The 15089-nt window shown below is 33.0% G+C and overlaps 1 protein-coding gene across 1 annotated transcript; it reads left to right on the top strand.

Annotated features, from left to right (window-relative positions):
* Nucleotides 1-1130: 1130 nt before the first annotated feature.
* On the top strand, nucleotides 1131-3025 carry LOC145795420 (uncharacterized). Its single transcript, XM_082879689.1, has 6 exons — nucleotides 1131-1197; nucleotides 1418-1478; nucleotides 1886-2011; nucleotides 2147-2212; nucleotides 2372-2486; nucleotides 2591-3025. The coding sequence occupies exons 5-6, from the start codon at nucleotides 2381-2383 to the stop codon at nucleotides 2863-2865; spliced, it is 381 nt and encodes a 126-aa protein (XP_082735815.1). The 5' UTR covers nucleotides 1131-1197; nucleotides 1418-1478; nucleotides 1886-2011; nucleotides 2147-2212; nucleotides 2372-2380; the 3' UTR covers nucleotides 2866-3025.
* Nucleotides 3026-15089: the final 12064 nt, after the last annotated feature.

The raw sequence follows: 15089 nt of genomic DNA, 5'->3' as shown, positions 1-15089 counted from the left end.
TGCATTGTAGGAACCATGCAAATGGCAGTTGGAGTTACATTTGGTATGTGTCTGAACTTTTTTTTTTGTCAATATCGTGGTTGTTCCATAACATTGCCCTCATTAGTTTGTTACAGTTAATTACTTATAATTACTTTTGAGTAATTTGTTAATGTGTACTGTTGCTCTTGATTATGTCTAATAATGTTTTTATTATATCCAAACAACTTTCTATTGCTTATTTGTGTTGTGTGTTTGTGTATATATGTATAGAGAGGATCTAGCTACTTTTTCTAAGTAATCTTATTCTAGCCATCAATTTTTGAGGATAAAATTAGTTTTCATTTTGCTATTTCTGATGAGAATGTGAACATGTGGAATTCTAGATGGCTTTTTTAGCATGTACAAATTTTAAGTAAGTGTAGCATTTTAATATGGGCTTATTGTTTCAGAAGAGGGCATTGTAAGCGGAAGAGGAAATGATGCGAGGAAGGACTAAACTGAGGTTTGTGTCTATAGATGGTGTGAAATTTATTGTACAAGTTATATTTCATGGACTAATTTTTCTGTCCAAATTTCTGCCGCTTCTAGACAAGCGGGGAAAGCGATGAATTTACATTAGCTTATTTAATTTTGCATGTTAACTTGTTACTGTGATAGGTTTGGGACAGACGTTGCTTTAAAGCAGAGGGAAAGCCAACAGGGGGTCCTGGTGGGACACGTAGAAGGGGTTACATTTCTTGACAGCCGTGGAGATGGTCATTATTTCATTTCAAACGGTAAAGATCAGACCATCAAACTTTGGGATATCCGGAAAATGTCCGCCAATGCTACTGGGTATGCTCACTTCCAGGCCTATTTGTAATTACTTGTTTATTTTAAATGATAATAATCGTGAAAAGTATGAGTTATTAATCAAACTTTCTGAGTCAACTAATTAGTTATGTCTCATTGTGCCAAAATTTTGTTTGACTTTAGTCCAAAATGTTGTACATGTTGAACAGCTTTGAAAGAGCTAATAGGAACCCCTGTAATACATTTTTCTTTCCTCGATTTCAGCAAACCTGGATTTGGGCATTATGAATGGGATTACTGATGGATGGACTACCCATCTCAGGCAAGAGGTTTAAAGCACCCAAATGATTAATCATTGGCCACATATAAAGGTCATTCAGTATTGCGCACTCTCATTCGCTGTTACTTTTCGCCCACATATAGGTAACACTATGTAAATCTCTTTCCCTGTACATTGGGGCTGTTATTTTGAAGTTATGGATTTGTTTTCTTGGTTAGCTCAGTTCAACAAGCTTGCAGGTTGCATCCTATCTTGGTTTTACCTGAAGAAACTCTATTTGCCTATTTGTTAAGAGTATATATAAACACCATTTTACAACTTTAGCCAATGTGTTCTCAAATTTCTTGATTGATTTTTTCGCAGCACTGGTCAGAAGTACATCTACACTGGATCTCATGATTCTTGCATATGCATCTATGATGTGGTACGTAATGAAATATATCGACTGTTTTTCTCTTTTCTGAATGCTTTACCCCAGTACAAACCAAAGTTCTTTATCAGAACGGACGTGCAGGAGGTTGCAATTCTCTGATTCCATTCTGTGCTTGTGGTTTGCATGTAGGGAGATTCAAAATCATTCTTACATGGGATATCTTAGGGAAATTTACTGTGAACACACACAATTATATTGAAGATATGACAAAGATTTCTTTTGGTGTTTCGAAGGAAAGAACATAAATATCATAATTGGACAGATATGATATATACGATAGAGGAAATGTTATGCGTGCATGCGCTGTTTTCAACTGCCATATTAGACATAATGTAGTAAGTGGCTTGTGCAAAACCGTGGTTTTACTAAAGCATTAATAATAGAACAAACACACACAGAATCAAGAACACAATATATACTTGGTTCAGCAGGGTGTCCCTATTTCCACAGTAGATGTGCAGGCTGTTTCGTTTTGTGCTGGGCTCAATTTTGTGCCGGGCTCAGGCAGTTTAGAGGAGTCCCAGGTGTGTGTGTGTGTGTACATTTTTCATCTGGAATTCGTATACTTATTATTATTATTATTATTGTGTGTGTGTGTGTGTGTGTACATATATAATGCTGATATTGTTTAAATTTTATGTTAAATCAAATTCTTTTAGTGCCTCAATGATGGGACTCCAGAAGTGAGGGATGCAGCCTTTTCTGCTTTGGCAGCAGTGGCTAAGGTATTCCTTTCAATCATATTGCTACTCAACTATATCATGTCTTTCTAGTAAAACTTGATTCTTATTTTTTTCCCCAAACTTGTGAAGGAAATAGACCAAGATTTGCTAGTTACTTCTGTTGCACTAATTATTGTTTCTTCATTTTTCTTTCTATTCTAGGTGGTTGGCATGAGGCCTTTAGAAAAATCGTTGGAGAAACTGGATGACGTTAGAAAAAAGAAGCTTTCAGAAATGATTGGGGGTTCTGGAGCTGGTTCAGTTGGTTCAATCTCAGGTTTGAATTATTTTATTGTTTTAAATTTGTTACAATTTATCTCCTGAAAAAATGATACATTCTTTGAGGTTTTCTCTATGCTGATAATAATCATGATATGCCAGTTACAGTTCAAACTTCTAGTGGAAGCATTTCTTCTGCAGCTGTGAGTTTATTCTTGCCTTTCAAATTAATGGCCATGCTTTGTATACTTTTTACCTATGAACTAATAGAAATTTTAGGGCTTCATGAAGTAATCTTGACACTAGAATTTTGGTGGATGGAACTTCTAATGAAAATTCCATTTTTGGCTTACTCAAAAGGGTTCTGCTTTTTCAATTACTTACCTCCTTCATCTCTTCTCCAAAAGATAAGGATCCGTGGAATCTTCATCATGTAGTATCATCAATTCTATTTTCATGATGGTAAAATGAAGCATGGCATAGTAATCAATTTAATATTTGAATAAATGCATGTGAAATTTAAATCTTATGAATTTAGGCCTCCAAGGAGTCATTTCGACATGTTTATCTAGCTTCAATATGATGTACACGTTAATCTTTTTGTAGGTTTCTGAAGGATCATTTGTCAAAAAATTGGCAGTAAGCATGCTTAGTGGGAAGAAACCTGTTCAGGCTGTTGTGAGTATTTTCTTATAATTTTTTCCTTAGCATGTCCTGTTTTATGCATATTGTGTTAGATAGCATTTTTTTGCATCTTTGTGTTCTATTATTGGGTTTATATGTTTTCTCAGCCTGCTAGTAAGAAATGAGGGGCTGTAAAATCGGGTGTCAATAAGAAAGGAGATGCTGTTGGACAGTTAAAAACATCCAAACCAGCTGAACCTGAAGACGTTGAGGTAAATCATTGATAATTTTATTTTAGCTATTTGATGTGCAGCTTGTACTATCTTTTGTGATGATGACTGTGTACGACGTTTTAATTGCGCCACTTTTTAACAAGCTCACTCCAGTGAGTTTCAAATATTTTTTTAGCCCATTTTACTTGAAGAAATCAATTCAAGTTCATGTTTAGTTTAATGGTAATTTATTGTGGAACTTGCCTTGATATATGGTTTTTATTGTACCCTTCATTGTTGCCTACTGTTTGCTTACAGTATTACTAGTTTTCTGAAAGATCTTAGGGCCTCATCTTAAAAGTTGCGTGGCATTTTCTTATAGGAGCACCCTAAAACATTTATTTATCTGCATAGCCAATTCATGCTGGTTAATGGGTTGTGTGCAAACTTGCTTGGTGGACTGGGTAGTGATAGACACAACATTTTCATTTTGATAGAAATTTGGGTGATATTCAAGAATCTATATCAAAATAATCATTAGAATGGTTTGCAATGGCGAAGCAACATTCTATGGTTCCGCATGAGTGGTTGCAGAACACTTGCACTAGGATCTGGTGTGTTTGGCATGTCTTTCTTTATTTTTTGTTTGGCTTGTCTTTGGCATGTTTGTAGACACTTCAATGTATATTCTAGGAGTGTAGTTAATGCTGCTGCTGTGTTGTTGTTATGATTAGTTTTATTTGTGAGAGAATCTGTTTTTACAGAGCTTATAGTTTCCTGTTGTTGGAGGAGAGGGAACATTTCTAGTTAGTATATATGCTGGAAAAATAACATTTCCTTTCTAATTAATTATGCTCAGATGAAATTAGTTGTAAACATGCTGGACCTTTCCTTCTTTAACCATACTGGATTGATAAATTTGCAGGAATGGTGATTGACACTTTGTTATTCCTTTTCATGCATGTGGGGGACTCCAAAACTTGTGCAGAAAATGCCTACCATACAGGTAAATCTATGGATTTGGTTTTAACTTGGATGATTTTCATGATTTTCCCCCCTCCTAATAATGATAAAGGACCATGTAACAGCTGTGGAAGGATGGCAAGAAACAGGCAGATGCGTCCTATTGGACCAAAAGCTGGTGGTTCTCCATGAAAACAATATCAGTTACTGTGTAATACATTGGCATGAAATTTTGTTTGTTCTTCTTGAATGGCTATGAGATGTATTGGTAAGTTGTATAGGGAAGAGGATTAAATCAAATAAAACTAAGCTGTGTATCACAACCAGAATTTATTTGCACCATATTTTATGTATGTTCTCTTGAAACAAATACATTAGATTTTTTTTTTTTTTTTTTGGTATTTGTGTTTGCAGTTTGAAGGCCTATTTTCCTATTGTTACTGTACTTGTCAAAGTGCTTTTGAGGGCTTATGCATCATTAAGTATGGGTATATCAATAATTAGTGTTCATTTTATAAAAAAAACAAAGAATGGTTTATTTTTAAAATCACAGAATTAGCATAATTTAAAAAAATAAAAAAAATGAAGTTATAACGGCGTTTTTCAAACGCCACTATAGTATAGTGTTAACTTCTATATTTTTAAAATTGAAAAAAGATATCACAACGTTTTTAAAACGTCGCTAAATACTAGTGTGACATCACTTAACACATTTAGCGGCGTTTTTGAAAACGCCGCCTATACTAATATAACGACGTTTTCCAAGCGTCGTAAAGATACAGCGACGGCCGCATCTTCGACGTTTGATATTAAGCGTCGCAAAAAGAATTGGCGGCGTTTTTGATAGCTATAGAGGCGTTTTTTGAACACCTCTAAAAACCTCATTTCCAGCAGTGATTTTAGGGATGTTCGCGGTTTGTGGTCCAAAATGTGGTAGATTGATTCGATTCAAGCAGTTTGGACGGATCGAGATTGTTATCCCAGGTAGGCAACCCAAGAGGGGGGTGAATTGGGTTATTAAAAATTTTACAATATTAAAAATAGCACAATATTCAGAATTTTAACAAATAAAAAAAACAGAATAATAATTATCAATATAAAAGTAAGAGAGATAGGGAGACAAAATCAAACACTGAGATTTATAGTGGTTCGGCACGCCAGGCCTACGTCCACTCCCCAAGGAACCTCCTTGAAAATTTCTTTACTATCAATTGAATAAATATACCACCAAGCTTGTGGATTTGACACAGGACTTACTCTTATCTATTGAGTCTCACTCAATAATAAATGTCTTACCCTTACAAAATCTCTCACAAAAATAATGAATAAGTGGTACTTAATCCTTCTTTTACAATAATTCTCTCACAAAGAGTAGATATGAAAATGTAAGAACAATGGCTACACTTAGATTTGAAAGTGAAAGAGCAGAATACAATATACTCAGAATTTTGGAGCACACAGAAATTTTTCTCTTCAAGTTCTTAATTTTTCTTCATACACAACACTTCTATTTATACACAAAAATATACCTGTTGGAAGTAGAACGCTCATTGCTAATGTCATGGCTTACATAAGCACGCTCCTTGATTTTAAATAGTCAGCAACCTTGCTGACATCATGGCTTACATAAGCACGCTCCTTAATTTTAAATAGTCAGCAAATATTAATTATTAAAAAGATAAAAGTAAGATTATTTTTTTCTTTTCTTTTTTTGTTTTTTTTAAACATGGAGCCACCGTTTTTGTAGATAATTTAATACAAAGTTCACAACTTTCAAACAAGCAAATGATTTGCTCCATCTTGTTTTATTATAATATATATATATATATAACTCCATCTTTTTCTTCTTATTTTATTATAATATAATCAATATAGTGTAAAAAGTTTAATTACTCACGTGATGTATTCTATTTATATTATATGCATTTTATATAATATTCTAATCAAATATTTGCATATATAGTAAAATCTCTTCAAGTAATATTTATAATAGATCTGATCATACCCTTTTTAAATTTTTGTAGAGATTTTCAACTAAACATAACCTACCACTCCATTTGGATTTATCACTTTTGTCAAAAGAAGACAACTCATCAATATCACATTTGTCAAGATAATACAACCAATTAATCAATTTTGTCAAAATAATATAATTAATCAATTTTAATTTTGTCAAAAAGTAAATAGTGATCAGCCTAAATTTTCAAAAAGTGAATAGTAAAGTGTTCAAAAATATTTTTTATTTAAATAATATTTAACAAATTTATCATACAATATATATTTTAAATAGATAATATTTTGTGTCAAATAATATAAAATATGCATATTATTTACAAATTTTCAATTAATATTTTAGACATCATCAAAACTAAACAACATGATTGACAACCTCCCCCTTTTTGATGATGGCAATATTTGTATGGATTTGACACAAAATAATAATTTTGCAACATAAAATATGTAAAACGCATGCATGCACAACAATTCAAAGTCATATTTTTTCTTCCCCTTTGACATCATCAAAATAAAATATGAAGATAGAAAATAGACACATTTGGTAAAATAATCTGAGATACAAAAAATATAATAATGGTCCGTAGGTCTTGTCGAGATCATTGTGGGGATTTTGGAGCATCTCGAGCGCACAAAATGTTGACAAACAAAAGATTTGAGCAGATATGTATCGAGGATTGGATCGATGGAGTGTATAAAAAGTAACAAGGATGATAGGCAAAGAAACGAAAATATCAACTGTTGGAGAGAAAAATTTGTTTTACCTTCTTGTGTAATCATGTCATTCCTTACCTTGGCCATCAATGGTTCGAACCTGCATGAGGTGCTTGTAATGCAGGAAAATGAAAGGGTACCAGTGGTGCAAGCACATGCTATGCCTGTAAATGAGGGTCCTAGTGTTATTGGTAATTGAAATAATATGGATACTATTAATAACACTATGGCTCTTAGTACACAGGCAATGACAGCAGTTTCCAATATGGCGCAACAATTGCAAGCAAGAGTACAAGAAAATAAGCAATGGAGAGATGGGGTGTGCTTGTTAAAACAACAACTGATTAATATGTGTAAGGAGAAGAAAGAGCTAAAAAGAAAAAACGCACAGTTGGAGAATGCGGTGCAATATTATGCAATGGTTATAATGCCAAGACTCACAGAAGTCGAAAATAGAGAAACGTATGTAAAAGAGGCTTATGAAAAATTGTTGAGAAAAGTGAAACGGAAAAAAATCTGTGAAGCCTTCTGAAAATTTACATGTAATCGAGTAATATTTTCTTCTTCTGAAATAAAATTGCAAGTTTTTCTTCCTTATATATATATATATATATTTTTTAATTCTGTCTTTGCACAAAAAAAAATTGTTGTTTGTTGGTGCAAATAAGGAGTAAAAAAAAATGTATATATACTCCCCCTAAAATTATGCACAGAATATACACACGCCCTTTTCTTTTTATATTTTTATGATAATTGTTAATCTCAAAATATATGAGTCTCCCCCTAAATTAATGCACTAAAAATTATATAAATTTGAAGAAACAAATTACCAATCTATAATACCAAGGGCCATTAAGATCCGGTCATAAACAACTACACCAAGTGCACTAGCATAAAAGGAGAAAATAAAAATAAAAACAATTTCTTCAGACAAAGTAGAAGCAACCATTATTAAATTCAAGAGAGTTTGGAGCACATACAACAAGTACAAAAATATAACACAGTGCAACAAGAATTTTAACATGTTGATCGGTGATGACCTTGATGATCGGAAGAAATAGAGAAAATTGGGTAGATCGGTGACGAATTTGTGTAGATCATCAATGGATCCTGATGGATCGGTGATGGAACTTGATGAATCGGTAAAGATGGCGATGCAGATTTTAGGTAGAGAAGAGATGGAGTTCGGTAGATTGGTGAGGGATTTGGGTGGATGATGGTAGTGATGGATGATTTTGTGAATGGTAGAGTTGGTTGTAGACGATGGTGAGGATGGAGATGGAGTCGGCTGAGGATGTGAGGAAGAAAGGGAGAGTGAGAGAGCAAGAGAAAGAGAAAAAGAGAGTGAGGGAGAGAGCAGATGCGAGAGAAACTGAGTGGGTGAGAGAGAGAGAGAGAGAGAGAGAATATATATGTATATAATTTATTTTTATTTATTATTATTATTATTTATAATTATTATTAGAAATATTTTATTTAATTATTTTAAAAAAATATTTTTAATATAAACATTATATTGGAGTATTCATCATACCAAGTTCTGTTCTAATATAACAAAATTGATCTTCATTTAGAGGCTTGGTAAATATGTCAGCTAATTGACGATTTGTAGGCATAAATTCGAGTTCAATGTCACCTTTGAGTACATGATCTCTTAGAAAATGATGCATTATTTCAATGTGTTTAGTGCATGAGTGCTGAATAGGATTTTTTGAAAAGTTAATGGCACTTGTGTTATTGCATTTTATAGGAATATGATCATAGTGAAGTCTAAAATCTTGAAGCTGTTGTTTCATGTAAAGCAATTGTGCACAACATCCAGCGGCGACAATGTATTCTGCTTCAGCAGTTGACAAAGCCACTGAGTTTTGTTTTTTGCAAAACCAAGAAGTGAGAGAGTGTCCAAGAAAATGACAAGTGCCAGTAGTACTTTTTCGGTCAAGTCTACATCCCGCAAAGTCGGCATCTGTGTAACCAAAAATTTCAAAGGTGGTTCACTTAGGATACCATAATCCCAAATTTGGAGTGCCGACAAGATATTCAAAAATACGTTTGACTGTGGTGATGTGTGACTCTTTCGGTGCGGATTGAAAACGTGCACACATACAAACACTAAACATTATGTCGGGCCTACTTGTAGTAAGATAGAGTAAAGAACCAATCATACCTCGATATTTCTTTTCATCTACAGGTTTACCTTGCTTATCTTTGTCGATTTTTATCGATGTGCTCATTGGAGTTGTTGCAGGCTTTGATGATTCCATTTCAAACATTTTGAGTAGATCTTTAATATATTTCGTTTGATTTAAATGGAATCCATCATTAGTTTGTTTAATTTGTAGACCAATGAAGTAATTTAATTCCCCCATCATACTCATTTCAAACTCACCCTGCATGTCTTTAGCAAACTCTTTGCACAAATTTTCATTAGTAGCACCAAAAATGATATCATCAACATAAATTTGAACAATTAGCATATCTTTCTTTTTTATTTTTATAAAAAGTGTTGTATCAATTTTTCGTCTAGAAAAACCTTTGTCAAGTAGAAAATTACTCAATCTTTCATTTCATGCTTTAGGAGCTTGTTTCAAACCATATAAAGCTTTTGAGAGTTTGAAAACATGATCTGGGTATTTATTACTTTCAAAACTGAGGGGTTGTTCAACATAAACTTCCTCCGAAATGTACCCATTTAAGAAAGCACTTTTAACATCCATTTGATACAATTTGAAATCTTTAAAACATGCAAAAGTAAGTAACATTCTAATAGCTTCAATTCTAGCAACTGGTGCAAAAGTTTCATCAAAATCAATGCCTTTTTCTTGATTATAATCTTGGGCTACCAACCTAGCTTTATTTCTAGTAACAACTCCGGATTCATCCATTTTATTTCGAAAAACCCATTTTGTCCCAATAACAGGATGATCCTTAGGTCGAGGGATCAAAAACCGAACTTTATTCCTTTCAAATTGATTTAATTCTTCTTGCATTGCTAAAATTCAGTTTTCATCATTTTCAGCTTCTAAAAACGATTTTGGTTCAATTTGTGAAACAAACGCTGAGTTACCACAAACATTTCTAACAGAGGAAAGAGTTTTTATACCTTCCGCCGCATCACCTATGATGAGGTCTTTGAGGTGACCATGAGCATACTTCCATTCTTTTGGTAAATTTGAGTCGCTTTCTGGAAGAGCATATATTTCTTGAAGTTTCTTTATTGTCATTTCTTCTTTATGTTCGCGTAATGGATTTTCTTCATTTTCTTTTATGTAAAGGCTCTCCATGCGTGGTTGATTTTCTACAATATCATTACTTACAAGATTCTTGAAATTAATGTTATTAGATTCATAAAAAATAACATGCACAGATTCTTCAATAAGTAGAGTTCTTTTATTGAATACTTAAAAAGCTTTACTAGAGATCGAATAACCAAGAAATATAGCTTCACCCAATTTAACATCAAATTTTCTGAAGTTATCTTTATTATTATTTAATACAAAGCATTTACAACCAAATGCACGCAAGTGACTAATGTTAGGTTTCCTTCATTTCCAAATTTCATAAGGGATTTCTTAAGAATAGGTCTAATCATGGCACGGTTTACAACATAGCATGCAGTGTAAACAGCTTTTGCCCAAAAATATTTAGGCAAATTATTTTCACAAAGCATAGTACGGGCCATTTCTTCAAGAGTTCTATTTTTTCTTTCAACTACTCCATTTTTTTAAGGAGTTCTAGGGGCAGAAAAATTATGATCAATTCCAAACTCATCACAAAACATAATAAAATCATCATTTTCAAATTCTCTACCACGATCAGTTCTAATACTACAAATATTAAGATTTTTTTCATTTTGAATTCTTTTACAAAGTCTTGAGAAATTATAAAAATCTTCATTTTTATGTGCTAAAAATAATACCCATGTATATCTAGTATAATCATCAATACAAACAAGAGCATACGATTTTCCTCCTAAACTTAATGTTTTAGATGGTCCGAATAAATCAATATGCAACAGTTGAAGCGGTTTAGTAGTTGAAACAATATTTTTGGATTTAAAAGAAATTCTAGTTTGTTTTCCAAATTGACATACATCACAAAGTTTGTCTTTTTCAAAAATAATTTTTGGTAAACCAATGACTAACTCATTTTTTGAAAGTTTGGAAATTAAATCAAAACGAGCATGTCCTAATCTTCTATGCCAAAGCCAACAATTATCATTTGTAGCAGATAAACATTTAATATTAAAATGAGAAGACAAATCATACAAATCAAACACATATACATTCTCATGTCTATAACTTACAAATAAAGTTTTGTTTTCTAAGGTGTTTTCAATAGTGCAATGAGTTTTCTAAAAAATAACTCTATAACATTTATCACATAATTGACTAATACTAAGCAAGTTATGTTTTAAACCTTCAACAAATAAAACATTTTCAATAATAGGAGAAGGATTTTTACCAATACTTCCTACACCATTGATTTTACCCTTGCTATTGTCGCCAAAAGTCACATATCTGCCATCATTTGGTTGGAGTGTGGCGAACATAGCTTTATTTCCAGTCATGTGCCTTGAACATGCATTGTCGAGATACCATCTATCATTACTAGATTTTTTCTTGAAACATACCTACAAAAATTTGATTTCTCTATTGGTACCCATTTTTTCTTGTGTCCATAAAAGTTAGAATTTGACACTCTTGAAATGTCCTTAGGGACCCGCATCTTTTTTATTTTAGCAAAATGATTTCTTTTAACATGACATGAAGGTGAAATATGACTTTTTGTACCACAAAAATGACATGTGAGATGAGAGTGATTAGAAGATGCATACACAAAGCCATTTTTGACGGTTTTTACTTTTGAAAAAGGTTTATATCCAATTCCGGCTCTACCAAAAGTACGATTTTGATTTTTAATAATTTTATCTAAAGTCTCTCTACCTTGAGTGAATTTTGAAAGAGTATTTTTCAAGTCTTCAATATTTTCTTTCAAAATAATTTGCTCCTTTTTTAAAGACTCATTTTCGTTTTGCAATACAACTAAATGCTTTTCAGAAATTGAAGACTCTTTTCGAGTTAAAATCTCAATTTCCTTTTCCTTTTTCATTTTCATGGCTTCATTTTCTAAAACATTTATCTTGGAAGTTAACGATTCATTTTCTTTTGATAAACTTGAAATTACTTTCTTTTGACAATTACTTTTTAAACTAAGTTTCTTAAATTCAGCACGTAATTCATCAAAAGCTAATTGTAATTTATCAAATGTAAAGGATTCGTCATTTACCTCATTTTCGTTTCCAAGTGCCATTAAGCATAGGTTAGCAACCTCATCTTTGCAAACTTCGATTTCTGTGTCGCTTTTATTGCTATCTTCTTCCCATGCTGCAATCATAGCTTTCTTCTTGTTCTTCTTGAATTTTTTCTTAAGTTCCGGACATTCTGATTTGTCATGTCCAGGTTTGTTGCATTCGTAGCAGGTAACTTCAGATTTTTTATGATTTTCTCTTCTTTGAAAAACCCTGTTGAAGTCTTTTCTGAAAAAATTTTATACGCCTTGTTTCTTTCTCACAAACCTTTGGAACTTTCTAGTGATGAATGCCATTTCCTCATCCTCATTTGAATCATCTTCCTCATCCTCTTGATGTTTCGAAGTGGATTTGAAGGCTATTCTTTTCTTCTTCTTGTTGTCCTCCTCCTCATTTCCTTCTTGCATTATGAGCTCATCAGTTAAGAGAGATCCCATTAACTCATCTAGACTTAGCTTTGATAAATCCTTGGCTTCGGTAATGACAATGACTTTTGTCTCCCAACTTTTCGGCAATGACCTAAGCACTTTTCTTACAATTTCAGCATTAGTATATATTTTTCCAAGAGAAGTTAAACCATTAATAATATTAATAAAGCGAGTAAACATTTGAGAAATAGTCTCATCAGGGTTCATTTTAAAGAGTTCATAATTATGGACTAACAAACTGACTTTAGATTCTTTAACTTGTTTAGTTCCTTCATGAGTCACTATAAGCTTGTCCCAAATTTCTTTTGCGGTTTTACATATGGAAATTATGTTGAACTTGTTGGTATCTAAGGTGCAGTACAACATGTTTGTGGCTTTGACATTAATTTGGGCCATTATAGTATCTGATTCATTCCACTCATCTTCAGGTTTTGGTACGACGCTCCTTGCTGACGTCATGGCTTATATAAGCACGTTCCTTGATTTTAAATAGTCAGCAACCTTGCTGACGTCATGGCTTACATAAGCACGCTCATTGATTTTAAATAGTCAGCAAATGTTAATAATTAAAAAGATAAAAGCAAGACTAATTTTTTCTTTTTCTTTTCCTTTTTTATTTTTTCAAACATGGAGCCACCGTTTTTGTAGACAATTTAATACAAAGTTCACAACTTTCAAACAAGCAAATGATTTGCTCCATCTTGTTTTATTATCATATATATATATATATAACTCCATCTTTTTCTTCTTGTTTTATTATAATATAATATAATCAATGTAGTGTAAAAAGTTTAATTGCTCATGTGATGTATTCTATTTATATTATATGCATTTTATATAATATTGTAATCAAATATTTGCATATATAGTAAAATCTCTTCAAGTAATATTTATAATAGATCTGATCATACCCTTTTTAAATTTTTGTAGAGATTTTCAACTAAACATAACCTACCACTCCATTTGGATATATCACTTTTGTCAAAAGAAGACAACTCATCAAATCACATTTGTCAAGATAATACAAATAATCAATCAATTTTGTCAAAATAATATAATTAATCAATTTTAATTTTGTTAAAAAGTGAATAGTGATCAGCCTAAATTTTCAAAAAGTGAATAGTAAAATTTTCAAAAATATTTTTTATTTAAATAATATTTAACAAATGTATTATACAATATATATTTTAAATAGATAATATTTTGTGTCAAATAATATAAAATATGTATATTATTTACAAATTTTAAATTAATATTTTAGATATCATCAAAATTAAACAACATGATTACCATAAATATCCGCAGAGCACCCCTAGTAGCTTTATCCTTATTCTTCTCCTTCTGCAGAAAACTCTATGTTTCTTGATCTATGAAAACTTTTTGTGTTCCAAGTCTTCAACTATATAAAAATTTCACACTTACCTTTCATCCGACGTCAGGTATTTATGTATTGACAAACTATTTGTTAATATTTGTGCCTAACTTCACTGGTATAGATATTCTGTTGATGTCTTATTGTCATGTAACGCCCCGACCTTTTACACGTCATCGATATTGTCCGCTTTGAGCCACGCCCGCACGGATTTGTTCTTCCCAGTGGGTCACCCATCCTAGAACTACTCTAGCCTAAGCACGCTTAACTGGGGAGTTCTAATAGGGATTTCACCACTTAGGAAAAGGCCTCGATGCTATATAAGGGTCCAGGTTTTTACTTTTATAGCCCAGGAACTCTCCCTCCATTCCCGATGTGGGACACCGGGGCCTTACAATCCATCTCCCATAAGGCTGCACGTCCTCGTGCAGTAGCCTGCCAGCTCGCAAGCCCGCCCACATGCACCGAGAGACGCCAGGGGCCCACACTCGGTACCCCGGAGAGTCGGCTCTGATACCATTCTATAACGCCCCGACTCTTTACACGTCATCGATATTGTCCGCTTTGGGCCACGCCCGCACGGATTTGTTCTTCCCAGTGGGTCACCCATCCTAGAACTACTCCAGCCTAAGCACGCTTAACTGGGGAGTTCTAATAGGAATTTCACCACTTGGGAAAAGGCCTCGATGCTATATAAGGGTCCAGGTTTTTACTTTTATAGCCCAGGAACTCTCCCTCCATTCCCGATGTGGGACACCGGGGCCTTACATGTCAAGACCCAAACCCGCTCTATAGGTTTAACATCGTAACCAGCCAGTAATCCTAAGATTACCGAAGGCCTCTGAATAAATTAACAAAAATTAAAGGGGCTAGCGAAAGCAAACATCAAATTACAATGTCCATAGAGCTGTGCAGACGTATATGAGATGGAAAATTTAAACTTAATTTACATATATATGTGAAATTATAATTACATCAGTCTTACGTCATCCTTACACAAATAAAACAAAATAGGAATTAGCCT

This window comes from Camellia sinensis, chromosome 7 (assembly GCF_055761805.1).
Source record: "Camellia sinensis isolate YWXY chromosome 7, ASM5576180v1, whole genome shotgun sequence".
NCBI classification, from domain to species: Eukaryota; Viridiplantae; Streptophyta; class Magnoliopsida; order Ericales; family Theaceae; genus Camellia; species Camellia sinensis.
This window is presented reverse-complemented; position numbering and strand designations above follow the sequence as displayed.